The 26628-nt window shown below is 43.8% G+C and overlaps 3 protein-coding genes across 3 annotated transcripts; all 3 read left to right on the top strand.

The window, feature by feature from the left end:
* The first annotated feature begins 10467 nt into the window (after positions 1-10467).
* On the top strand, positions 10468-12635 carry LOC137654006 (putative uncharacterized protein ENSP00000383309). The gene is made up of 5 exons (XM_068387640.1): positions 10468-10536; positions 10689-11113; positions 11164-11487; positions 11805-12132; positions 12264-12635. The coding sequence occupies exons 1-5, from the start codon at positions 10468-10470 to the stop codon at positions 12633-12635; spliced, it is 1518 nt and encodes a 505-aa protein (XP_068243741.1).
* Positions 12636-12818: 183 nt separating this feature from the next.
* Positions 12819-16834, top strand: LOC137654007 (putative uncharacterized protein ENSP00000383309). The gene is made up of 8 exons (XM_068387641.1): positions 12819-12889; positions 13032-13614; positions 13837-14303; positions 14431-14677; positions 14809-15275; positions 15815-15964; positions 16092-16496; positions 16597-16834. Exons 1-8 carry the CDS (start codon positions 12819-12821, stop codon positions 16832-16834), a joined length of 2628 nt encoding a protein of 875 aa, XP_068243742.1.
* Positions 16831-17706, top strand: LOC137654008 (putative uncharacterized protein ENSP00000383309). The gene is made up of 3 exons (XM_068387642.1): positions 16831-17030; positions 17146-17365; positions 17470-17706. Exons 1-3 carry the CDS (start codon positions 16831-16833, stop codon positions 17704-17706), a joined length of 657 nt encoding a protein of 218 aa, XP_068243743.1.
* The last annotated feature ends 8922 nt before the right edge of the window (positions 17707-26628 follow it).

A 26628-nucleotide genomic window follows, 5' to 3' on the forward strand; every position in this document is an offset into this window, starting at 1 on the left:
GCAAAAAAAAAAGAAGTTATAAATGGTAATCAAATGGAAATGCATAAAAAATATACCATAAAAATGCATCAACAAAAGTATATTGAAAAGGATCTAGCAGGATAAGCCAATTAGTGAAGCTCAAAGGACATATTGAAGAAAAAAAATTCAACAAAGGAAGTTATAAGAAATTGAACGGAGAAAGAACAAAGCTTTCGTGTGCCAATATAATTTCAGGAAAATTGATTATCAAGGCAAATCAAGGAAAAATTGGAGATCAAGGCCAAGGATGGAGTAAATAGCTTGGCTGTTTGGAAATTCAGGAATAAAGACAAAAAAAAAAATGTACAGGATCCAGGTAAAGGAGAAATATTGGAAGAGGTAGAGGAAAGTAAGATAAAAAAATACAGAAACTATTTCAATAATAAATAAATCAGCTGAGCAGAAAAAAAAATAATTCACCACATTATTTTGAGTAAATAATCGAAAGTGGCAGAACTAAGTTAAACCCAAACAGTTAATAAAGATAAAAGATCAGTAATTAGATGGTGTAATAAAAAAAGGAAATGTGTATTGTGAATCTATCATGATTGAAATAATTAACAATAGTTAACCAGTATGACGTTCTTCAGAGAGATAGAGGAAAATTTAAATTCCAAGTGAGATGAGAAGTCAGTACATAAATAAATTATTTAAAAATTATGATGATTAAAATGATAATTAGAATAATCAAAATGATAATAATAAAAGTGATTAAAACAATTAATATAAATATAATAACTGGAATAATTATATTAATCATAATCAAAATAATTAGAATAGGAAAACATTTAAAAGGATAACAATAATTAAGATACTTAAAATAATAATTAAAACATAAGCAAATGAGGAGAGGAATCTCCATGAGCACTACTGGAAACCAATTTAAAAGAAGAATAATGAATAAATCAAAGGAAATGATCATATGAGAGAGAGAGAGAGAGAGAGAGAGAGAGAGAGAGAGAGAGAGAGAGAGAGAGAGAGAGAGAGAGAGAGAGAGGTTCCAATCTGGAGGCCTATGAGGGATGTCAATTGCGGATCACTAACTAACACTGAACGCAGTACTACGAAATCTTATCATACATACTGTATATACATGGGGAACTGGGTATTTGATATGCTTTGCTTAAATTTTAGCATTGGATTGAAAAATAGGGAAGACCCATTAAAATGACAAATCAGAAAGTATTTTTCCTAACAATACAAACCTATAGCTTTTTATAGGGATTATACTTTCGGCGAAGCTAGAAGACTAGCCATCATCACTTTTAATTGATTCATTTGAGGTTTTCTGTCATGTTGAAATTTAAGAACATTGACGCTGATATCATTTATTACTAGCTGAACTCGGGACGGATATTGTTTATGAAATCGGCATTATCCCTCGATGTCACACACTATTAAGCAGTTCACTGTAATGCTGAGCATTTAAGAAGGCTACATAATAGCTGTGTCTTTTCAATTTTATATATTATCATTGAATTTGGTAAAAACAGAGAAACTATGTTTCTCATCAATCCCTGAAATTTTCTCTTGGATATGTAAATTATTCTAGGAACTATACTCCAGCGCCAAAAATAACCATTCAACTCATACGGAAATAAACGTTTGCTATGACTTTTCTATGGAATATATCAACATGAAAACTGGAAAGGACAAAGTAAATATTCATCCCACAAATCCCTGAAAATTTCATCTAGATATGTAAAGTATTCTAAAAGTAATTTACGGCGCCGCTGAAAATCGACCTCCACGGATATCGAAAAATGGCTCTCGTGACTTTATAGGGCAAGTATCAATACGAAAATTGGTATGAATGTAGTTCACATAACACCCATCAAACCCTATGAAAATGATTTGGATATATGTAAAACTCTAGGAGTAGTTTGCAGCTCCTCACTGAATTTTTAGCTAAAAATGGTCACTTACGAACAAAAGTGACAACCAAGGCATGCTTATAGCACTTATAAACATGAAAACTGGCAGAAACCAAGCTTATATATATATATATATATATATATATATATATATATATATATATATATATATATATATATATATATATATATATATATATATACTAAAGAATCTCTTAAAATTCCATTTGAATATATTTATTAGTAATGGAGTTATTGACCCCGCCGCCGTATATATCATTTGAATCATTTTAGGAACAATTTACTCCATCGCCAAAAATAACCATTCAACCCACACCGAAATAAACGTTTGCTGTGGCTTTTCTATGGCAGATATTAACATATAAATTGGTTTGGACAATGTAAATATCCATCCCATAAATCAAAGAAAATTTCATTTAGATATGTGAAGGATGAACCTGCCATCCTCACCTCGAGCATCAAACAGATATCTATTGCTTTCGGTACTATAAGTGGGGCATTTGGTCAACAAAAGCCTCACTGTCAAGGGTACCAAAGAGTCGTCACAATATGGCTGGCACTGGCCAGTAAGCAGATATTCATGTGTCCACCGAGTGTGACCAATGAGGAGACGACAATGAGTAGTCTTCTCACTTTCGAGGGATCATGTTATACTTCCTGGGGGATATAACATTTGTTATTTATCGCAGTTTTTTTTTTCTTTAAACTAAACTATCCTATTACTGTTGGCAATTATTAGAAATAAAATTCTTAATATTGGGTAAACAATCATCAAAAAGAATGGGATTCCTTCTTGGTTGCAATAAATCTGCTTTCTCGTTTCCAAACTCACGTGTGCCCGGAACCCAGCAAAAATGATCTGTTATACCTCTCAGTCCAATAATGAAAAGTCATTCTAAAATTTATAAAACTATAGGGTTACTGGAATTAAAAACTTCTAAACTTAAGACACTTCTTGCATCACTAAAAATGGTAAAATTACCACCCTCCTCCAACACAGTTTTCTCAATAGGGGTTAGTATGCCTTATAATTCAGCACTGAATATGAATGTATTAGAAGAAGTGCACCTCTATAGCTAAAAGAACCTTTATATACTCCATATCCAACACCAGCATCAGATTTGGAGCCATCAGTATATATAAAAGTCTATTCCCTATGTTCTTTCACATATTTCATAAAAAGAGACCTGGCTTCCAATCCAGTTCTTTTTTTATCCATAAAATATATACCAAAAGATATCTCTGGTAATATCCATGGAAGGGTTGGTGATATCCCAATAGAAGAACTCTATTTCTTGCTATATCAACACTTATCAATTGTTTTACCCGAAAACCATAAGGTTGAGGAGATTTTGGGTGTAACTTGAAATATCTATAATGCCCTACAAAGTTCGCTGTCTGACAGGCTAAAGAATTAGAAAGTCTTTGCAAACTAAACCAATTCCAAACAATAGAAGACTTCCTTAAGACTTTTAGCGAGGTATAATCACCCACCCACTAGTTGGCTGTGGGGAGTACAGCGGGGTAGCCCGCTAACATGCCCTAGTGTGTTTTACCACTTTTGATTGCAGATATGACTTATTGGGAACAAGTGATGGCTGGCCAATCTGTAAAAATAGCTACCGGTTTGTATTGCTAGAAAAAAATTGAATTTCTTTCAAATTTGCCAATAGTTCTAACACTGAATACAATCCCTTCACTGTTTATGAGGATGACTCATTCCTTAGGAGGGCAGAAGTCTGAACTAACTGGTTTTGGTATTTTACCTGGGGTTTTCTCCGTACGTAAATGGTAGAAACCCTTACACCTTGCAAAATTCCATGCAATGCACAGTCAGCGGCCTACCCAATCTGTGTGTTTGTGATACTAGCAATGTGACTGGTCTAGGTAAGATTCTCAAAGACATGGGAATTTTATAATATACCTTAGACGTTACCCAATTCCACCTTGCTAGGGATATGGGAACGTAACAAGTATTATTTCTATACTAGGTTACACAAGGGAAATGGTTTTACCTGCAGATAGGTGAGGCCAGCCTGCATAGGACCTTGGGTGCTGTTCCCCAAGGGAGGGGAAAATGAAAGAAAGAAAGAGCCAGATTTCTTAAACATTTATCCCAGACTAATCCCGAGTAACCCTTGCAGTCAACCACTTGTTGTGCAGCCACCAGAGGGGCCAATGAAGAATTGATTTATTGATTTGAGGTTTTCTAGCATCCCGACACCTCAGGTCATTGATGCCGAACCAATGGAAAAGGTCTCCATGTTCTTTTTGGGTCGCGTCTGGACAGTAGCAAGTGGTTAAAGCCGTTTGACGCTTGCACATGCCCGTCTGTAGTACCTGCGTTATAGAGTAGTTACTTTTGAATGCTAGGATCTGTCCAATGCCCCTAACGTCATGACCTATGGGTCGTGGTACTAGAGAGGATCGGGATTCAGTGCAAGGTCTCTGACCTTGCAAATCCAAGCAGAGATGGTGTTCTTTGTGATCCTCCTTTTGACCTTCCCTGTGCTAATGAAGAGCGGCGACACTCGGGGGCGAGCTACCTAAGTTCTTTTAAGGTAATACCTAATACTCCTTACTGGGCACAGTAACAGTTGATCTGGATCATCGGATACAGAACGAAGACTCCCAATCCGGAAGGGCCCGAATATAAGATCCGCTACTCCAAGATTTTAAGTCTTGGCAATAAACTCAGGGATGAAGCTGATAATTGTCTCCCCCATTCCCTTGTATTGGTGACGTAATAGGAAAGACTATGAAGTTCTCCAACTCTCTTGGCTGAGGCCAAGGCAAGCAGGGACACAGTCTTCAAAGTGAGATGGCGATCTGTTGCCTGGAGTAATGGTTTGTAGGGAGCACCCTTCAGAAATTGAAGGACACAATTCACATTCCATGGAGGAGGTCTAACTTCCGAGTGGGGGCAGGTAAGCTTGTAACTTTGTATGAAGAAAGATAACTCCAATGAGGAAGAAATATAGACTCCTTTTGTTTAAAGGCGAGCTTCAAGGCTGAAATCAAGAGGAGCATTTCCTCCAGAGGGTAAACAAGGAACTCTGCTATTGTTGGGATACTGGTACTGAGGGGAGAAATACCCCTTCCGCAATACCAACCACGGAAGACAGTCCACTTGGTCTGGTAGACTGAAGCCGAAGATCTTTGCAGGAATCCAGCCATCCTCTTCGCAACTTCTTGCTAAAAGTCTCTCAGAGAGAAAATGCAGGATAGTCTCCCGGCATGAAGTCGTAATGAAGCTACAACTTTGTAGATGTTCACGTGTGGCTGTTTGAGTAGATCATGTTGTAGGAGTAGTTCTCTTGGGATCTCCATTATGAGTTACAGAAGGTCCTGGAACCACTCTGCACGATGCCATAGCGGAGCTATGAGGGTCACAGAGAGGTTGTTGGATACTCGGGTCTTGTCGAGTAGTCTTCTCATCAGACAGAACAGGGGAAAGGAGCAGACACCAATGTTGTCCTACCATTGTTGGAATGCTTCTTGCTAGAGAGCTAAAGGATCCAACACTGGGAAGCGTGGGAGCCTGAAGTTCATGGATGTCGCAAACAAGTCCACAGTTGGGTAATCCCACAAAGTCAGGACTGTTGGCCACTAGATAATTCAAAGACCACTCTAAGCCCACTATCTGAGTTGCTCTGCTCAGATTGTCCATGAACACATTCTGTTTACCTAGAAAGAAGCGGGCTGATAGGGCCATTGAGTTGTCTTCTGTCCACCTCAGCATCTCTACTGCTATTTGGCATAGGGGCTGCGAAAAGGTACCCCCTTGCTTGTTTACGTAGGCCACTACCATTTTGGTGATGCTCATCAATACCATGGAGTGACCCACCTGGAACTGCTGGAGGGCTAGGTAGGCTGCCATCATCTCTGAGAGATCGGTACCTTTCAGACTTGGACCAGAGCCCAGGTGTTGCAATATGTGGGCCCCCACCCTTCTTTTGACGCAGAGTATCAATTCCGGAGAGAGAGCGAAAAGGTTGACCACTTTGCGAAAGTTCTCGTTTGACACCCACCATCTAAGGTCCGTCTGCTGCTCTACTCACATAGGGACTAGGGTGTCCGGGGAATCATTGGATTGATTCCATTTGGACTTCAGCCACCACTGAAGAGATTGAGTCCTGCGGCGGTCGTCGGGCTCTATTCAGACCAGGGATGATAGATGACCTATGCGATGTAACCACTGCTGGGCTGGCAGTTCTTCTCATCTGAGGAAGGGGCTTGCTACCTTATTCAGCCTCTGTACCATGTCGTCTGATGGAATTACTTTCTGCAGTTTGGTGTTGATGATCATACCCAGATATACCAGTCTTTGTTAGGGAAGCAGAGATGGTTTCGAGGTTTACCACGATCCCAAGATCTTGGCAAGACACAAGGAGTCATTCTCGGTGTTGAAGAAGGATCAGCCAGTTGTCCAGATACATCAAGGAGATGAATGCCAATCCTGTAAGCCCAAGATGACACTAGAGCAAACACTCTCACGAATACCTGAGGGGCTGCGGAAAAACCAAAGCACAGCACCTTGAACTGGTATTGTGTGTTGTCGAGTAGGATCCAAAGATATTTCCTTGAAGATGGATGGGATCAGGAAGTGTGCGTCCATGAGATCCAGCGTGCACATGAAGTCCGGCAGACTTACCCTTTTTCTAATTGGGTCTGCTGTCTCCATGCTGAACAGAGTTTGTCTGACAAACTTGTTCAGAGCCTAGAAATCAATGGCAGACTCCAGAAGTCTTTTTCACAAGAATGAGTTGATTGAAAAAGCCTGGGAATCTGTCCTCGACCTTCTAGAGATCATCCTTCTTCAACATGGTCTGAAATTCAGCCCATAAGATCTGCTCCTTTGCAGATCTCCAACTGAATTCAAGAGTCAATGGAGAGAGAGAAGGAATGAACGTGACACGATACCCTGAAAAAATCACTAAGTTTGTCCAGGGTTTGGTCCTGTACTTCCAGTGGCATTGCAGGTCTCCCCCACTGATGGACAGGTGAGGTGATTGCCCGTCATAGCAGATACAGTCTCGGCCGCTCCCTCTTCTCCCTCTGCCTCCACGGGAGGGCTTATAGCCAGTCCCCTCCTTGGCTGAATAGGGCTTCCGACATTTTCCTTGGATTGGTTGTAGTCGTTGATGTCCTAGTCGTCGGCGGTTTCGATGTTTGAGGCTGCTGCTTTTATGGTGGCGGTGTGTGATATGGCCCGGATGTCGGTGCCCTATGAAGAAAGAGTCCTGGTTGGACTTCCTCCATTGTTCTGCCATCTGCTAGATGTCTTCTGGCCTGAACAGGGAGGATCCATTGAGAGTGGGTTCTTTAATCTCGTCACTTCTTCTTGTGGGACTTGTCGGTGGAATCTTTCTATTATAGTCTCTCTTGGCCACAGGTTAACTAATTGGTGGGAGATAAACTCAATAGTTATGGTCACTGACAATAGGAAAGTTTCGCTCAATCTCCTCGTAGAGTACTTGGATCAATCATCGGTTCTGACAAGGTGTCCCACGGATCCCAAACAAAGATTCAGCCAGGAAGTAGCCTGCATGGCATACTTCGTTAACTCCTCTAATGCAAAAGAGACCAAGTCCAGATATTTTCTCATAAGGAGACTGCCACTATGGAATGGTGTAAATGCAAAGCTGAAGGGTCTTGTTCGAAGCCTCATAATAATTCCTCTGCTACACGAAAGGCGGCAGGAGTAGTTTACAGGACGAGGCCACATGGAGGGAACTGGGGAAGCCAGTGATCGGGGATAAGCACTTTCTCCAGGCACCTGTCAACCCCTTTGACCAAGGCAAAGCTGCACTGGCCTAGGGATGTCCTCGCGTGCCATAAACGTGATCAAGAACAATATCTTTGCCATCCTGAGGGGCCATCGTTGGGTCAGGCAACCCATTGATGGCCTTCATACAGGCCAAGACAAGCTAGAAGGTATGCTCTGACTCCTTCTGCCTGGCCTCTGTAAGCCTAGGACTAGCAGCCCTTTGGAGAGGGTCATCCTCGTAGTTGCTGTTGTCATCCACCTACGAGCTCTCACCCATAGGAGCACAGGGTGGGTCAAATTCGTCACCCATAGTTGTGGAAGGAATATATCTTGCCGAGGATCTTTGTAACTGATGGTAAAGTCCCCCGACTCTTCTCATGAATAGGCCTTGACGCCATGGATGCGGTGTTCTTTGGGTCCATTTTGACATCCATGGTACTCTGCAGGATAGAAGGTACTCCTCCAGAAGCGAAGTTCTGGAGAGTTTTTTCCCTCTGGAGGAAGGCTTTCCATCTCTTGCAGAAGGAACTGCAGCCGGATGATTAGGCTCCTCGGAGACGGGATGTAGTTCTGGAGGGACTATATTTATAGCAGAGAGACTGAACGAGGACATCGGTGATATATCCCATGGAGATCGAAAGCCTTGGCTAGTTAGAGAGTGATAGGCGTCTCCTGGACACCGAGTCCTGCTGCGGCATTAACTACACCTAGGAGAACTCTTGCTGGATGACCACCCTGACATCTGCTGGTCCCTGTTTCTTCTTCAGGAGCGATACTATCCTCTTTGGAGATAGTTGGCGTGGGACTGGCCGCGTGGCTGTTTGTCAGGTGTCAACTGGGGGTCAGGGATGCTGAGCTGCCGGGAACTGACTTCTCCATTGGGATCCTTGGGACGCTAGCTATTGTCTGGTCTACAGGAAGCACAGCCAAGACAGCTTGATGTACTGCCTTCACCATAGCATCAAACCATGAGGGTTCTTTCCCCAACACAGAGAAGACTGGGAGCTTCTTAGATAGGCTATACGATGGAGATCTCCTTGAAGTTTGCAGTCTTCAGGCCTAAAATGAAGGGGAGTTAGGTCTCTTACCTTTTAAGATTGGCCCAGGCATTGCTTCTAGCTCTGGCTTGAAAGAGCGAGATGTCTTAGAGGTGGAAGGTAACTGGATCCTGGCAGATTCCCTCTTTGGTCGGGCAGGGAACTGGGTGCCTACCGTACTAGGACTCGGCTGTAAGATGAGGATCCCCGAGGGAATGAAAAGGCTGTCACAAACGAGGAGAGGCTCTGGCATGTCTTGGAAGAGATGGGATATAAACTGGCCTTGTTCTGGGAGAACAAGTTTCTCAAGGATGTGTAGGCTCAGGACTGTACCCATATCTCCTGCTCTCCGTTTCATTTTCAGGGGCGAGACTAACATATTTAGAGATGGAGGTTGGCATGGGGTGGCTGCGAGGCTGTACGTCTGGGGTCAGATGGGGCAGGGAGAAGACTGAGCTTGGAGGAACCGACTTTTCCACTGGGATCCTTGGGATGATGGCTGCTGTCTGGTCTCCAGGAAGCACACCCGAGACAGCTTAACATGCTGCCTTAATCAAAGTGTCGAACCATGAGGGTTCTTTTCCTAATGCAGAGAGGACTGGGAGCTTCTTATGTAGGCTAAACAATGGAGATTGTGTCCTAGGAGTTCGTGGTGTGAAATGAAGGAGAATTAGGTTTCTTATCTGGTAAGATTGGTAAAAGCATTGCCTCTAACTATGACTTGAAAGAGCGGGATGTCTTAGAGGTGGAGGGTAACTGGATCCTATAAGATTACCTCTTGGTCGGGAAGGGGACTGGGCGTCAGCCATACTGGGACTTAGCTGTAAGAAAATGATCCACGTGGGAATGAAGAGGCTGTCACAAATGAGGAGGGGCTCTGGCATAACCTGGAAGAGATGGGATGGAAACTGGCCTAGTCCTGGGAGAACGAGTCCCGAGAACATGAAAGCTCAAAACTGTACCTGAAATGTTTAGAAGGCTTACCTTGTTGGAGCGGAGATCAATGACAATGACGGGGAAGAGGCAATCTCTCATAGGAAGGACAACGGAAGTAATTTCTGCATCAATCACCAGTTGGTCAATGGTCATAGAATGGAGGAGAGTCCTTGCTTGGAAGAGCAATGGAGAGCCATAACTGGAGAGCTATGGTCACAAGATTGCAAGTAGCAAACCCTAGCTGGTGACAGATGCTCCAATAAAGGAAGTTGATGATCAAGAATTCAGGAGGGATGATGCTGAGCTGACCTTTGAGGATTTAGAACAGGAGAGGGACGATCATGGAAAGTGGAGTGATGGTCACGAGTTGACTAGTGCCGATCAAGAGCTGACGACCAGCGCTTGCAAGGTGATGGCGAATACCAAGGAGGTAGCGGATGACTAGTTGGCGAACTCCGAGAGGCTGATGAATAACGAGGAGCTCCTGACTAAAGCTGTAAAGCCGGCTAACGGCGATGAGTCAAACACCAAGAAAGCGAACGATGACCAGTGGGGGAATAACGAGCAATTGAAGAATGAAGAGAAACTGGCAAATTACACATAGCTGGCGAACGATGAGCAGTCGGGGAACACCGAGGACATGGCGAGTGACAAACACGAGCTGAATGATGATGAAGAGCTTGAGGGTGATGGTCACAAGTTGGCAAACAGAACAGAGTTGGTGAGCGGCGACATATTGATAGCCACGACTGGCTATCACTAGAGGAAGAGTCAAAGTCACAAGGTAACAGGCGACAATCACCGGGTGATGAGTGAGAAGCAGCTGGCGATTGATGAGACATTGATGGTGAACATCCATAGGAAGAGTGAGAGGATCGTGGGTCCTTAGGAAGAGTGAGAAGATCGTCTATCCTTAGGAAAGGTGAGAAGATCGTCTGTCCTTAGGAAGAGTGAGAAGATCGTCTGTCCTTAGGAAGAGTGAGAAGATTGTCTGTCCTTAGGAAGAGTGAGAAGATCGTCAGTCCTTAGGGAGAGTGGGAAGTTCGTCTGTCCTTAGAAAGAGTGAGAAGTTCGTCTGTCCTTAGAAAGAGGGAGAAGTTCGTCAGTCTTAGGAGGAGTGAGAAGATCCTTAGGAGAGTGAAGAGATCGTCGGTCCTTAGGAGAGTGAGAAGATTGTCAGTCCTTAAGAGAGTGAGAAGATTGTCAGTCCTTAAGAGAGTGAGAGGATTGTCAGTCCTTAAGAGAGTGAGAGGATTGTCAGTCCTTAGGAGAGTGAAAAAATTGTCAGTCCTTAGGAGAGTGAGAAAATTGTCAGTCCTTAGGAGAGTGAAGAGATCGTCGGTCCTTAGGAGAGTGAAGAGATCATTGGTCCTTAGGAGAGTGAAGAGATCATCGGTCCTTAGGAGAGTGAAGAGATCATCGGTCCTTTGGAGAGTGAAGAGATCCTTAGGAGAGTGAAGAGATAGTCGGTCCTTAGGAGAGTGAAGAGATCGTCGGTCTTTAGGAGAGTGAGAAGATTGTCAGTCCTTAGGAGAGTGAAGAGATCGTCGGTCCTTAGGAGAGTGAAGAGATCATCGGTCCTTAGGAGAGTGAGAAGATTGTCGGTCCTTAGGAGAGTGAGAAGATGGTCGGTCCTTAAGAGAGTGAGAAGATTGTCAGTCCTTAAGAGAGTGACAAGACTGTCAGTCCTTAGGAGAGTGAGAAGATTGTCAGTCCTTAGGAGAGTGAGAAGATTGTCAGTCCTTAGGAGATTGAAGAGATCGTCGGTCCTTAGGAGAGTGAAGAGATCATCGGTTCTTAGGAGAGTCAGAAGATTGTTGGTCCTTAGGTGAGTGAAAAAATTGCGGGTTCTTAGGAGAGTGAGAAGATTGTTGGTCCTTAGGAGAGTGAGAAGTTTGTCAGTCCTTAGGAGAGTGAGAAGATTGTCGGTTCTTAGGAGAGTGAAGAGATTGTCGGTCCTTAGGAGAGTGAAGAGATCATAGGTCCTTAGGAGAGTGAAGAGATCATTGGTCCTTAGGAGAGTGAAGAGATCCTTAGGAGAGTGAAGAGATCGTCGGTCCTTAGGAGAGTGAAGAGATCGTCGATCCTTAGGAGAGTGAAAAGATAGTCGGTCTTTAGGAGAGTGAGAAGATTGTCGGTCCTTAGGAGAGTGAGAAGATTGTCGGTCCTTAGGAGAGTGAGACGATTGTCAGTCCTTAGGAGAGTGAGACGATTGTCAGTCCTTAAGAGAGTGAGAAGATTGTCGGTCCTTAAAAGAGTGAGAAGATTGTCAGTCCTTAAGAGAGTGAGAAGATTGTCAGTCCTTAAGAGAGTGAGAAGATTGTCAGTCCTTAAGAGAGTGAGAAGATTGTCAGTCCTTAAGAGAGTGAGAAGTGTGTCAGTCCTTAGGAGAGTGAGAAGTGTGTCAGTCCTTAGGAGAGTGAGAAGTGTGTCCGTCCTTAGGAGAGTGAGAAGTTTGTCAGTCCTTAGGAGAGTGAGAAGTTTGTCAGTCCTTAGGAGAGTGAGAAGATTGTCGGTTCTTAGGAGAGTGAAGAGATCATCAGTCCTTAGGAGAGTGAAGAGATCATCGGTCCTTAGGAGAGTGAAGAGATCATCGGTCCTTAGGAGAGTGAAGAGATCTTTAGGAGAGTGAAGAGATCGTCGGTCCTTAGGAGAGTGAAGAGATCGTCGGTCTTTAGGAGAGTGAGAAGATTGTCGGTCCTTAGGAAAGTGAGAAGATTGTCGGTCCTTCAGAGAGTGAAGAGATCGTCGGTCCTTAGGAGAGTGAAAAGATCATCAGTCCTTAGGAGAGTGAAAAGATCGTTGGTCCTTAGGAGAGTGAAAAGATCGTTGGTCCTTAAGAGAGTGAGAAGATTGTCAGTCCTTAGGAGAGTGAAGAGATCGTCGGTCCTTAGGAGAGTGAAGAGATCGTCGGTCCTAAGGAGAGGGAAGAGATCGTTGGTCCTTAGGAAGAGTGAGAAGATCGTCGGTCCTTAGGGAGAGTGAGAAAATCGTCGGTCCTTAGGGAGAGTGAGAAAATCGTCGGTCCTTAGGGAGAGTGAGAAGATCGTCGGTCCTTAGGAGAGTGAGAAGATCCTTTGGATAGTGAAGAGATCGTCGGTTCTTAGGAGAGTGATAAGATTTTGGGTTCTTAGGAGAGTTAGAAGATTGTCGGTTCTTATGAGAGTGAAGAGATCAGTGGTCCTTAGGAGAGTGAAGAGATCATCGGTCCTTAGGAGAGTGGGAAGATCGTCGGTCCTTAGGAAGAGTGAGAAGATCGCCGGTCCTTAGGAAGATTGAGAAGATTGTCGGTCCCTAGGAGAGTGAGAAAATCTTTAGGAGACGGAAGAGATTGTCGGTCCTTTGGAGAGTGAGAAAATTGTCGATTCTTAGAAGAGTGAGAAGATTGTCAGTCCTTAGGAGAGTGAAGAGATCGTCGGTCCTTAGGAGAGTGAAGAGATTGTCAGTCCTTAGGAGAGTGAAGAGATCGTCGGTGTTTAGAAGAGTGAGAAGATTTTCGGCCCTTAGGAGAGTGAGAAGATTGTCGGTCCTTAGGAGAGTGAGAAGATTGTCGGTCCTTAGGAGAGTGAGAAGATTGTCGGTCCTTAGGAGAGTGAGAAGATTGTCGGTCCTTAAGAGAGTGAGAAGATTGTCAGTCCTTAAGAGAGTGAGAAGACTGTCAGTCCTTAGGAGAGTGAGAAGATTGTCAGTCCTTAGGAGAGTGAGAAGATTGTCAGTCCTTAGGAGAGTGAGAAGATTGTCGGTCCTTCAGAGAGTGAGAAGATTGTCAGTCCTTAGGAGATTGAAGAGATCGTCGGTCCTTAGGAGAGTGAAGAGATCATCGGTTCTTAGGAGAGTGAGAAGATTGTTGGTCCTTAGGAGAGTGAGAAAATTGTCGGTTCTTAGGAGAGTGAGAAGATTGTTGGTCCTTAAGAGAGTGAGAAGATCGTCGGTCCTTAGGGAGAGTGAGAAAATTGTCTGTCCATAGGGAGAGTGAGAAGATCATCGTTCCTTAGGAGAGTGAGAAGATCCTTTTGAGAGTGAAGAGATCGTCGGTTATTAGATGAGTGAGAAGATCGTTGGTCCTTAAGAGAGTGAGAAGATTGTCGGTCCTTAGGAGAGTGAGAAGATTGTCGGTCCTTAGGAGAGTGAGAAGATCGTCGGTCCTTAGGAGAGTGAGAAGATCGTCGGTCCTTAGGAGAGTGAGAAGATCCTTAGGAGAGTGAAGAGATCGTCGGTGTTTAGAAGAGTGAGAAGATTTTCGGCCCTTAGGAGAGTGAGAAGATTGTCGGTCCTTAGGAGAGTGAGAAGATTGTCGGTCCTTAGGAGAGTGAGAAGATTGTCAGTCCTTAAGAGAGTGAGAAGACTGTCAGTCCTTAGGAGAGTGAGAAGATTGTCAGTCCTTAGGAGAGTGAGAAGATTGTCAGTCCTTAGGAGAGTGAGAAGATTGTCGGTCCTTCAGAGAGTGAGAAGATTGTCAGTCCTTAGGAGATTGAAGAGATCGTCGGTCCTTAGGAGAGTGAAGAGATCATCGGTTCTTAGGAGAGTGAAGAGATCGTTGGTCCTTAGGAGAGTGAAGAGATCATCGGTCCTTAGGAGAGTGGGAAGATCGTCGGTCCTTAGGAGAGTGGGAAGATCGTCGGTCCTTAGGAGAGCGGGAAGATCGTCGGTCCTTAGGAAGATTGAAAAGATTGTCGGTTTCTAGGAGAGTGAGAAAATCTTTAGGAGAGTAAGAAGATCTTTAGGAGAGTGAGAAGATCTTTAGGAGAGTGAAGAGATCATCGGTCCTTAGGAGAGTGAGAAGATTGTCGATTCTTAGGAGAGTGAGAAGATTGTCAGTCCTTAGGAGAGTGAAGAGATCGTCGGTTCTTAGGAGAGTGAGAAGATTGTCAGTCCTTAGGAAAGTGAGAAGATTGTCGGTTCTTAGGAGAGTGAGAAGATTGTCGGTCCTTCAGAGAGTGAGAAGATTGTTAGTCCTTAGGAGAGTGAAGAGATCGTCGGTCTTTAGGAGAGTGAAGAGATCATCGGTCCTTAGGAGAGTGAGAAGATCGTTGGTCCTTAAGAGAGTGAGAAGATTGTCGGTCCTTAGGAGAGTGAGAAGATTGTCGGTCCTTAGGAGAGTGAGAAGATCGTCGGTCCTTAGGAGAGTGAGAAGATCGTCGGTCCTTAGGAGAGTGAGAAGATCCTTAGGAGAGTGAAGAGATCGTCGGTGTTTAGAAGAGTGAGAAGATTTTCGGCCCTTAGGAGAGTGAGAAGATTGTCGGTCCTTAGGAGAGTGAGAAGATTGTCGGTCCTTAGGAGAGTGAGAAGATTGTCGGTCCTTAAGAGAGTGAGAAGATTGTCAGTCCTTAAGAGAGTGAGAAGACTGTCAGTCCTTAGGAGAGTGAGAAGATTGTCAGTCCTTAGGAGAGTGAGAAGATTGTCAGTCCTTAGGAGAGTGAGAAGATTGTCGGTCCTTCAGAGAGTGAGAAGATTGTCAGTCCTTAGGAGATTGAAGAGATCGTCGGTCCTTAGGAGAGTGAAGAGATCATCGGTTCTTAGGAGAGTGAGAAGATTGTTGGTCCTTAGGAGAGTGAGAAAATTGTCGGTTCTTAGGAGAGTGAGAAGATTGTTGGTCCTTAAGAGAGTGAGAAGATCGTCGGTCCTTAGGGAGAGTGAGAAAATTGTCTGTCCATAGGGAGAGTGAGAAGATCATCGTTCCTTAGGAGAGTGAGAAGATCCTTTTGAGAGTGAAGAGATCGTTGGTTATTAGATGAGTGAGAAGATTGTGGGTTCTTAGGAGTGTGTGAAGATTGTCGGTTCTTAGGAGAGTGAAAAGATCGTTGGTCTTTAGGAGAGTGAAGAGATCATCGGTCCTTAGGAGAGAGGAAAGATCGTCGGTCCTTAGGAAGAGTGAGAAGACCGTCGGTCCTTAGGGAGAGTGAGAAAATCGTCGGTCCTTAGGGAGAGTGAGAAAATCGTCGGTCCTTAGGGAGAGTGAGAAAATCGTCTGTCCTTAGGGAGATTGAGAAAATCGTCTGTCCTTAGGGAGAGTGAGAAAATCGTCTGTCCTTAGGGCGAGTGAGAAGATCGTCGGTCCTTAGGGCGAGTGAGAAGATCCTTTGGTGAGTGAAGAGATCGTCGGTTCTTAGGAGAGTGAGAAGATTGTGGAGAGTGAGAAGATTGTGGGTTATTAGGAGAGTGAGAAGATTGTCGGTTCTTAGGAGAGTGAAGAGATCGTTGGTCCTTAGGAGAGTGAAGAGATCATCGGTCCTTAGGAGAGTGGGAAGATCGTCGGTCCTTAGGAGAGTGGGAAGATCGTCGGTCCTTAGGAGAGCGGGAAGATCGTCGGTCCTTAGGAAGATTGAAAAGATTGTCGGTTTCTAGGAGAGTGAGAAAATCTTTAGGAGAGTAAGAAGATCTTTAGGAGAGTGAGAAGATCTTTAGGAGAGTGAAGAGATCATCGGTCCTTAGGAGAGTGAGAAGATTGTCGATTCTTAGGAGAGTGAGAAGATTGTCAGTCCTTAGGAGAGTGAAGAGATCGTCGGTTCTTAGGAGAGTGAGAAGATTGTCAGTCCTTAGGAAAGTGAGAAGATTGTCGGTTCTTAGGAGAGTGAGAAGATTGTCGGTCCTTCAGAGAGTGAGAAGATTGTTAGTCCTTAGGAGAGTGAAGAGATCGTCGGTCTTTAGGAGAGTGAAGAGATCATCGGTCCTTAGGAGAGTGAGAAGATCGTTGGTCCTTAAGAGAGTGAGAAGATTGTCGGTCCTTAGGAGAGTGAGAAGATTGTCGGTCCTTAGGAGAGTGAGAAGATCGTCGGTCCTTAGGAGAGTGAGAAGATCGTCGGTCCTTAGGAGAGTGAGAAGATCGTCGGTCCTTAGGTGAGTTTCGGTGCTTAGGAGAGTGAAGAGATCATCGGTTCTAAGGAGAGTAGGAAAATCGTCGGTCCGTAGGAAGAGTGAGAAGATCGTCGGTCCTTAGGAAGAGTGAGAAGATCATCGGTCCCTACGAGAGTGAGAAGATTCTTAGGAGAGTGAAGAGATCGTTGTTCCTTAGGAGAGTGAGAAGATTGTCAGTTTTTAGGAGAGTGAGAAGATTGTCAGTCCTTAGGGGAGTGAAGATATCGTTGGTCTTTAGGAGAGTGAGAAGATTGTCGGTCCTTAGGAGAGTGAGAAGATCGTCGGTCCTTAGGAGAGTGAGAAGATCCTTTGGAGAATGAAGACATGGTCGGTTCTTAGGAGAGTGAGAAAATTGTCGGTTCTTAGAAGAGTGAGAAGAATGTCAGTGCTTAGGAGAGTGAGAAGATTTTTGGTGCTTAGGAGAGTGAAGAGATCATCGGTGCTTAGGAGAGTGAGAAGATTTTCGGTGATTAGGAGAGTGAAGAGATCATCGGTTCTTAGGAGAGTAGGAAAATCGTCGGTCCGTAGGAAGAGTGAGAAGATCGTCGGTCCTTAGGAAGAGTGAGAAGATCATCGGTCCCTACGAGAGTGAGAAGATTCTTAACAGAGTGTAGAGATCGTTGTTCCTTAGGAGAGTGAGAAGATTGTCGGTTTTTAGGAGGGTGAGAAGATTGTCAGTCCTTAGGGGAGTGAAGAGATCGTTGGTCTTTAGGAGAGTGAGAAGATTGTCAGTCCTTAGGAGAGTGAGAAGATTGTCAATCCTTCAGAGAGTGAGAAGATTGTCAGTCGTTAGGAGAGTGAAGAGATCGTCGGTCTTTAGGAGAGTGAAGAGATCATCGGTCCATAGGAGAGTGAGAAGATTGTTGGTCCTTAAGAGAGAGAGAAGATTGTCGGCCCTTAGTTGAGTGGGAACATCGTTGGTCCTTATGAGAGTGAGAAGATTGTTGGTCATTAGAGTAGTAAGAAGATCCTTAGGAGAGTGAAGAGATCGTTGGTCCTTAGGAGAGTGAGAAGATTGTTTGTCTTTAAGAGAGTGAGAAGATTGTCAGTCCTTAGGAGAGTGAAGAGATCATCGTTCCTTAGGAGAGTGAAGAGATCGTCGGTCCTTAGGAGAGTGAAGAGATCGTCGGTCCTTAGGAGAGGGAATATATCATCGGTCCTTAGGAAGAGTGAGAAGATCGTCGGTCCTTAGAAGAGTGAGAAGATCCTTTGGAGAGTGAAGAAATCGTCGGTTCTTAGGAGAGTGAGAAGATTGTCGGTTCTTGGGAGAGTGAGAAGATTGTCGGTGCTTAGGAGAGTGAGAAAATTCTCCGTGCTTAGGAGAGTGAAGAGATCGTCGGTCCTTAGGAGAGTGAGAAGATCGTTGGTTCTTAAGAGAGTGAGAAGATTGTCGGTCCTTAGGAGAGTGAGAAGATCGTTGGTCCTTAGGTGAGTGAGAAGATCCTTAGGAGAGTGAAGAGATCGTCGGTCCTTAGGAGAGTGAGAAGATCCTCAGGAGAGTGAAGAGCTCGTCGGTCCTTAGGAGAGTGAGAAGATAGTCAGCTCTTAGATCGTCAGTTCTTAGGAGAGTGAGAAGATTGTCAGTTCTTAGGAGAGTGAGAAGATTGTCAGTTCTTAGGAGAGTGAGATCGTCGTCTGTTCTTAGGAGAAGATCGTTGGTTCTTAGGAGAGTGAGAAGATTGTTGATTCTTGAGAGAGTAAGAAGAGAAGTCTTCTGGTAGATGTAGAAAATTATCCTCTGCATGGGCGGCAAGGACTAGGCTCCCTTGGCGACGAAGAGTGATGATCCTTGTGACTGCGAGGGCTTCTTTCGACAACAGCATGAGGCGAAGAGGAGCCAAGATTACTCGTTGACGGCGGAGAGGTTCCTCCACAGGTGAGACCTGCTCCGAAGGGAGGGGAATCAGCAGAGTGGTAAGGTGATGTCTAGAAGATATCAGAAACGGAGTCTCTGGGGAGGGACACGTCTGCAAAAAAGAAAACAATCACACCTGTAAAGAAAAATCAAAATAGATTATGTGAAACAATAATTTAAGTGGGAGCCAGAGAGCGACAGCGACTGTTCTCCACCAAGCCGAAAGAAAAAGCTGTAACACAACACTAGTGTGTGAGTGAGGTGGGCTATCCACACCCTAACACCACCCCACTGCTAACTAGCGGGAGGGTGATTATACCTCACTAAAAGTCTTATGGCTCGTTTCCCAGCTTTGACGAAAGTATAATCCTTATAAATAGCGAAGGATTTGTATCTAGTGTCGGAACAAATAAAAAAAAATGAGAGGTAAAGCAGCAGCCAACACTGTAAATGAAATAACCAAGTAATGGTGTTAAGGACAGAGCAAGACAATTGACTAATTCTGGTAATAGGCACTGAAAACTTGTTAGAATCTCATTAAGAAGTTGAGCTATACATAAGAAGGCCATATAATTAAAGAGGAAGTTTACAAGACCACAACAGGTTGCAAATGCCCTCTGAGGAAGAACTAATTGATCGAATATGGTAAGCTTTTCTTCAGAGACAAATTACATATTACTAATATGTTTATTTAAAGATTTATATTAATAGAGGTCTCTGTGACATAAGGAAACAAGTCTTGAAGAACAAAACTTACCTTTCCTCTAAGCGAGGATCGATGGGTGCGGTGCTAACGATGTCTCCGCAAGACTCCAACCAATAACTCATGTCTGTCCTTTATCCAGAATGGAAGAAGAAAGACAAGCGTGTACAATCCTTGTGAACGACTACCGCGAAGATTTTTTTTTTTTCAAGAACGATATATATTCGGTTCACGCAACACTATTTAGAGGCACTTTATGTCAAATCTGTAACAGAAGAAATATTTTAGGTTTTTGGGTCCAACATTAGTCATCACTTAAACATACATGTTCGCCTATGTTTTTTACCTTTACTAATAACCCATTGAAAGAGATGAGCGTGACAGGGTGGGCGGGGTATGTTAGGACATTTAACAGTGGATTGAATGGCTCATAATAAATTTTCTTATATAATAGAGAGGCAAACGATGTAGCTCTTCTCATCCCAAAACTATGCGACACATTCCAAAATCCTACTAAACATCTAATTAGAATTACTTGATTATCATATTGACATGCTTTGACCCAGAGAGTTCCAGAGAGTAATATTCACAAGGGATTTATCTCAACGACACTTCCCAAAGAGGGGCGAAATTAGGATGGTGATAGTACGCAAAACTAGTTCTGCATACATTCTAGTTTTACCTATTGTTTTGTTTTGCTTTGTTTTAAAAGCTTAAAGGACGCTCATGAACGGCAGAGGCAAAGGATAGTGATATTGCCCTATAAAGCAGGACAATGCACAAGAGACTACCATATATACATATGATAAGCACCCAAGCCCCTCTCCACCCAAGCTAGGACCAATGAGGGCCAAGCAATGGCTGCTGATTACTATGCAGATAGACCTGTAAGCTACCCCAAACCCCTTATCCATTCTCAAAAAGATGGTGAGGTTAAAGCGACCAAAGGAACTAAGGAGTTTTGGCGGGACTCGAACCCTAGTCTGGCGATCACCAGTCAAGAACGTTACCACATAGGAATAGAAGGTTTAAAGGCAGCACATGAATGGCAGAAACAAGGGACAGTGACATTGCTCGACCAAGCAGGACAACGCCCTAGAGACTGACCATATACACACATAATCAGCACCCAAGCTCCCTTTCCAAACAAGCTAGGACCAAGGAGGGCCAGGCAATGGCTGAGGATATCTCAACAGATAGACCTATAGGCGCCCCCAAACTTCCCCCCTACAATCCTGAGCTTAAGATGGCAAGGATGCAGCGACCAAAAGAACTAACAAGTTTGGGTGGGACTCAAACCCCAGTCTGGCGATCACAAGTCAGGAACGCTCCCATAAAGGTTTAAAAGGTTTAAATGCAGAGACAAGGGAAAGTGACATTGTCCTATCAAGCAGGACAATGCCCTCGAGATTGACCATATACGCATATAATCAACGCCCAAGCTCCCTCTCCAACCAAGCTAGGACCAAGGAGGGCTAGGCAATGGCTGCTGATGACTCAACAAAGACCTATAGTCTCCCCAAAACCCACCCACCACCATCTTTAGCTCACAGGGATGATGAGGTTGCTGTGACCAAAGAAACTAACGATTTTGGACGGGACTCAAACCCTAGTTTGGCGATCACCAGTCAGGAACGTTATCAGATAGGTATAAAATGTTTAAAGACAGCTCATGAATGGCAGAGGCAAGGACAATGACATTGTCCTATCACGCAGGACAATGTCCTAGAGACTGACCATATATACAAATGATCAGCACCTAAGCTCCCTCTCCACCCAAGCGAGGACCAAGGAGGGCCAGGTAATGGCTGCTAATGACTCAACAGATCAACCTATAGGCTCCGCCAAACGCCCCATCCTTAGGTCACAAGGATGGTGAGGTTACAGTGATCAAAGGAACTAACGAGTTTGGGCGGGACTCGAAACCTAGTCTGGAGATCACCAGTCAGGAACGTTACCACATAGGTTTAAAAGAAGCTCATGAACAGCAGATGCGAGGACAATTAACATTGTCCTATCAAGCAGGACAATGTCCTAGAGACTGATCATATATACAAAAGATTAGTGCTCAAGCTCCCTATCCACCCAAGCTAGGACCAAAGAGGGCCAGGCAATGGCTGCTGATGACTCAACAGATCGACCAAACCACCATCCTTAACTCACAAAGATGGCGAGGATACAGCGACCAAAAAATTAACGAGTTTGGGTGGAACTTGAACCCCAGTCAGGAGATCACTGGTCAGGAACGTTACCAGATAGGTTCAAAATGTTTAAAGGCCACTCATGAATGACAGAGGCAAGGGACAGTGGCATTGCCCTATGAAACAGGACAATGCCCTAGAGACTGAAAATTTACACATGTAATCAACGCCCAAGCTCCCTCTACACCAAAGCTAGGACCAAGGAAGGCCAGATAAGATAATGACTGCTGATGACTTAACAGATAGATCTAAAGGCTCCCCCCAAACCCCCCACCTTTTGCTCAAAAGGATGGTGAGGTTGCAGCGACCAAAGGAACAAACAAAATTGTACGTGACTCTAACACAAGTCTGGTGATCACCACAAGGATGGCGAGGTCACAGCAACCTAAGGAACTGACGATTGTGCGGACTCGAAGTCGAACCTCAGTCTGGGTATCACATAGTTTTAAAAGTTTTAAAGGCAGCTCATGAATGGCAGAGGCAAGGATAATAACATTGTCCTATCAAGCAGGATAATATCCTAGAGACTGATCAAATATACATAAGATCAGCACCCAAGCTCCCTCTCCTCCCAAGCTAAGACCAAGGAGGACCAAGGAATGGCTGCTTATGACTCAGCAGATAGACCTGTAGGCTCCCTAAAACCCCCATCTTTTGCTCACAAGGAGGGTGAGGTTGCAGCGACCAAAGGAACTAATGAGATGTGGCGGGACTCTAAACCCCAGTCTGGCGATCACCACAAGGACAGCGAGGTTAAAACAGCCAAAGGAACTAGCGATTGTGCGGACTTGAACCCCAGTCTGGCGATCACCAGTCAGGGACGTTGCCATGTAGATTTATAAGGTTAAAGGCTACTTATGATTGGCAGAGGCAGGGGACAGTGACATTACTCTATCAAGCAAGACAATGCCCTAGAGACTAACCATATATACATATGATCAGCACTGAAGCTCCCTCTCCACCCAAGCTAGGACCAAGGAGGGCCAGGCAATGGTTGCTGATGACTCAGCAGATAGACCTATAGGCTCCCCCAACCCCAACCCCATCCATAGCTCACAAGGATGGTGAGGTTGCAGCGACCAAAGGAACTAACGAGATGGGGCGGGACTCTAAACCCCAGTCTGGCGATCACCAGTTAGGAACGTTACCACATAGGTTTATAAGATTTAAAGGCTACTCATGAATGGCAGAGGCAAGGGACTGTGATATTGCCCTATCAAGCAAGACATTGCCCTAGAGACTGACCATAGTTATAAACATATGATCAGCCCCCAAGCTCTCTTTCCACCAAAGCTAGGACCAAGGAGGGTCAGGTAATGGCTGCTGATGACTCAGCACATCCTATAGGCTCCCCCAACCCTACCCCCATTCTTAGCTCACAAGGATAGTGAGGTTTGCAGCGACCAAAGGAACTAACGAGTTTGAGCGGATCTCGAACCCCAGTCTGTCGATCAACTGTCAAGAACGTTATCATATGGGCCACCACAAAGCGAATGATACGAATACGGATTTCTTTTTCAAGAAAATCATCTTGTGGACAATAAAAGATGCCCTTCATATCAGTATTTAGAATATATATACATCCCATCTAACCTGCTTTGATTTATATTCTCAGTGAACCTAGCATTCCAAGAGTTAGAAATAAAACATAAGAATCATTTCAATGAGTACAGTAGCCTGGGTTCGATGAAGCACTGACACCTAGGGTACAATTACGCATAACCTAACCTAATCTTGGCTTATCTTGTACTAGCTGGCACTGTTACCCGGCCCGTATGCCGATAGAACGAGAACGATTAGCCGGTTCTAGGCAATAAAACTAGCATGGTTAACCGGCACTTTAAGCGATAAAATTAAAACAAGCACGGTTATACGGCTCTTTTGGAGATAAAACTACCAGGGTTATCTGGCCCTTTTGGCGATAAAACTAGCATGATTATCCGCCTCTTTCGGCGATAAAACTAGCATTGTTAGCTGGCTCTTTAATCGTAAAAACTAGCACGGCTATCTGGTTCTTCAATCGTAAAAACTAGCACGGTTATCTGGTTCTTCAATCGTAAAAAATAGCACGGTTATACGGTTCTTCAGTCGTTAAAACTAGCATGGTTATCCAGCTCACTTGGCGATAAAACTAGCACGGTTATCCGGCGAGTTTGCCGATAAAATTAGAACGGTTATGTGGCTCTAAGCTATAAAACTAGCACGGTTAAGCGGTTCTTTAAGCGATAAAACTAGCATGGTTAAGCCGCTCTTTAAGCGATAAAACTAGCACGGTTCAGCGGCTCTTTAAGCGATAAAACTAGCACAGTTATCCAGCTCTTTAATCGATAAAACCAGCACGGTTATCCAGCTCTTTTGGCGATAAAACTAACACTGTTATCCGGCTTGTTTGGCGATAAAACTAGCACAGTTATCCAGCGCGTTTGCCGATAAAACGAGAACGGTTATCCGGTTCTAATCGGTAACAATAACACTGTTATCCGGCTCTTTAAGCGATAAAACTAGCATGGTTGTCTGGCCCGTTTGTCGATAAAACAAGAACGGTTATCCCACCCTAAGTGATAAAACTAACATGGTTATACGGCTCTTTAAGCCATGAAATTAGCATGGTTATCCGCTCTTTAGGCAATAAAACAAGCAAGGTTATTCGGCTCTTTAAGCGATAAAACAAACACGGTTGTCCGGCTCCAAGCAGTAAAACTAGCACGGTTATCCGGCTCTTTAAGCGATAAAACTAGCATGGTTATCCGACCCGTTTTCCGATAAAACAAGAACGGTTATCCCGCTCTAAGCGATAAAACTAGCACGGTTAAACGGCTTTTTAAGCGATAGAATTAGCATGGTTATCCGCTCTTTAAGCGATAAAACAAGTAAGGTTATTCGGTTCTTTAAGCGATAAAACGAGAACGGTTATCCGGCTCTAAGTGGTAAAACTAGCCCGGATATACGGCTCTTCAAGCGATAAAACTAGCATGGTTATTCGGCCCGTTTGCCGATAAAACAAGACGGTTATCCTGCTCAAAGCGATAAAACTAGCACGGTTAAACGGCTCTTTAGACGATAAAATTAGCATGGTTACCCGCTTTTTAAGCGATAAAACAAGCAAGGTTATTCGGCTCTTTAAGCGATAAAACAAGCATGGTTATCCGACTCTTCAAGCGATAAAACAAGCACGGCTATCCGGCTTTTTCGGCGATAAAACTAGCATGGTTATCCGGCTCTTTTGGCGATAAAAGTAGCACAGTTTTCCTGCTGTTGAATCGTTAAAACTAGCACGGTTATCCGGTCCTTTAATCGTTAAAACAGTTATCCGGCTCTTTAATCGATAAAACCAGCATGGTTCACAACTCTTTTGGCGATAAAACTAGCACGGTTATCCGGTACGTTTAGCGATAAAACAAAAATAGTTATCCGGCTCTTTAAGCGAATAAACCAGCACAGTTATCTTGCTCTTTAATTGATAAAACCCGCACGGTTATCGCGCTCTCTTTGCAATAAAACTAGCACGGTTATCCGGCTCGTTTGGCGATAAAACTAGCTCTGTTATCCGTCGCGTTTGGCAATAAAAACGAAAATGGTTATCCGGCTCTTTAAGCGATAGAACTAGCACGGCTATCCGGCTCTTCAAGTGATAAAACGAAAATTGTTACCCGGCTCTTTAAGCGATAAAACTAGCATGGTTATCTTGCTCTGAATTGATAAAACCCGCACGGTTATCGAGCTCTTTTTCCAATAAAACTAGCACGGTTATCCGGCTCGTTTGGCGATAAAACTAGCTCTGTTATCCGGCGCGTTTGGCAATAAAAACGAAAATGGTTAACCGGCTCTTTAAGCGATAAAACTAGCACGGCTATCCGACTCTTCAAGCGATAAGACAAAAATTGTTATCCGGCTCTTTAAGCGATAAAACCCGCACGGTTATCACGCTCTTTTTCCAATAAAACTAGCACGGTTATCCAGCTCGTTTGGCGATAAAATTAGCTCTATTATCCGTCGCGTTTGGCGATAAAAATAGCTCTGTTATCAGTCGCGTTTGGCAATAAAACTAGCTCTGTTATCCATCGCGTTCGGCAATAAAAACGAAAATGGTTATCCGGCTCTTTAAGCGATAAAACTAGCACGGCTATCCGGCTCTTCAAGCGATAAAACGAAAATTGTTATCTGGCTCTTTAAGCTATAAAACTAGCACGGCTATCCTGCTCTTTAAGCGATAAAACCAGCACGGTTATTCAGCTCTTTGGGCAATAAAACTAGCACGGTTATCCAGATCATTTGGGGATAAAATTAGCTGTTATCCGGCGCGTTTGGCAATAAAAAAGAAAATGGTTATCCGGTTCTTTAAGCGATAAAACTAGCACGGCTCTTAAAGCGATAAAACGAAAACTGTTATCCTGCTCTTTAAGTGATAAAACCAGCACGGTTATTCAACTCTTTGGGCAATAAAACTAGCACGGTTATCCGGCTCGTTTGGCGATAAAAATAGGTCTGTTATCCGGCGCGTTTGGCGATAAAAACGAAAATGGTTATCTGACTCTATAAGTGATAAAATTAGCAGGGTTAACCGGTCCTTTAAGCGATAAAACTAGTACGGTTAACCGGCTCTTCAAGCGATAAAACCAGCACGGTTATCCTGCCCTTTTGGCGATAAAACTATCAGCCACTAGAGGCAAAACTGATGAAGCGACAAAAATACGCGACAAAAATACGCGTGGTTAAGGTTTTAATTATCCAATTTTATTCGTAACAGGAATTATTCTTACGGTAATTTTTCTAAATCAACCTGTCAGAAAAGAAAATTTTCGTTTGCCACTTCAGTCTATAAATTGAAGAACCAACGGATACATTGAATAGCGCTCAAACAAAGATCGACTTTTATGAGGAAATCAAGAAGCAATATGTAATTAAACGTAAACTACGTATTACTATAGTCCAAAAACTAATATTCCCTAATATACAAAGACATCAGTTCAATTCATTTGAACTTTTCACAGCAAAAGCCATTGAGTAAAAGACTGAAACGTCGCTGAAAAGACAAAAAACTATTCGGAAACCTTAGGGGATATTCGACAATGAATTCGACTTCTATGATTTTCTTTATTTATTCAGTTGCAGTTACACGATTAATCCTGAAAGAATAAAACTCAGATATACTTCAGCGCGTAAAAATCTAGACAGGTCTAGGGTTTTTGAAAAAAAAAATCAATAATTTTACCGCATAAAAAGACCGCGCTAAAAAAACAGACCGCAGTTACAGAGATTGGTAGTTTCTAGAACAATTACGAAATTTTCTTGAATTACAGTAAATACAGACACTGAAATGCCCAGTTCCAAGGGCTGTTGAAGTTACCTGCCGTG

This window comes from Palaemon carinicauda, chromosome 15, assembly GCF_036898095.1.
Source record: "Palaemon carinicauda isolate YSFRI2023 chromosome 15, ASM3689809v2, whole genome shotgun sequence".
Classification (NCBI taxonomy): domain Eukaryota; kingdom Metazoa; phylum Arthropoda; class Malacostraca; order Decapoda; family Palaemonidae; genus Palaemon; species Palaemon carinicauda.

Bases quoted from the DNA above. Each gene is read 5' to 3' on its own strand.
- LOC137654007 (XM_068387641.1), top strand. From the start codon at position 12,819: ATGAGAGTGAAGAGATCAGTGGTCCTTAGGAGAGTGAAGAGATCATCG. The intron at 13,615-13,836 runs GTCTGTCCATAG...GTCGGTCCTTAG, and splicing joins TTAGGGAGAGTGAGAAAATT to GAGAGTGAGAAGATCCTTAG. The intron at 15,965-16,091 runs GTCGGTCCTTAG...ATCGGTCCTTAG, and splicing joins CTTAGGAGAGCGGGAAGATC to GAGAGTGAGAAGATTGTCGA.
- LOC137654006 (XM_068387640.1), top strand. From the start codon at position 10,468: ATGAGTGAGAAGCAGCTGGCGATTGATGAGACATTGATGGTGAACATC. The intron at 11,114-11,163 runs GTGAAGAGATAG...GTCGGTCTTTAG, and splicing joins GTGAAGAGATCCTTAGGAGA to GAGAGTGAGAAGATTGTCAG. The intron at 12,133-12,263 runs GTGAGAAGTTTG...ATCGGTCCTTAG, and splicing joins GTTTGTCAGTCCTTAGGAGA to GAGAGTGAAGAGATCTTTAG.
- LOC137654008 (XM_068387642.1), top strand. From the start codon at position 16,831: ATGAAGACATGGTCGGTTCTTAGGAGAGTGAGAAAATTGTCGGTTCTT. The intron at 17,031-17,145 runs GTCGGTCCGTAG...GTTGTTCCTTAG, and splicing joins CTTAGGAGAGTAGGAAAATC to GAGAGTGAGAAGATTGTCGG. The intron at 17,366-17,469 runs GTGAGAAGATTG...GTTGGTCATTAG, and splicing joins GATCATCGGTCCATAGGAGA to AGTAGTAAGAAGATCCTTAG.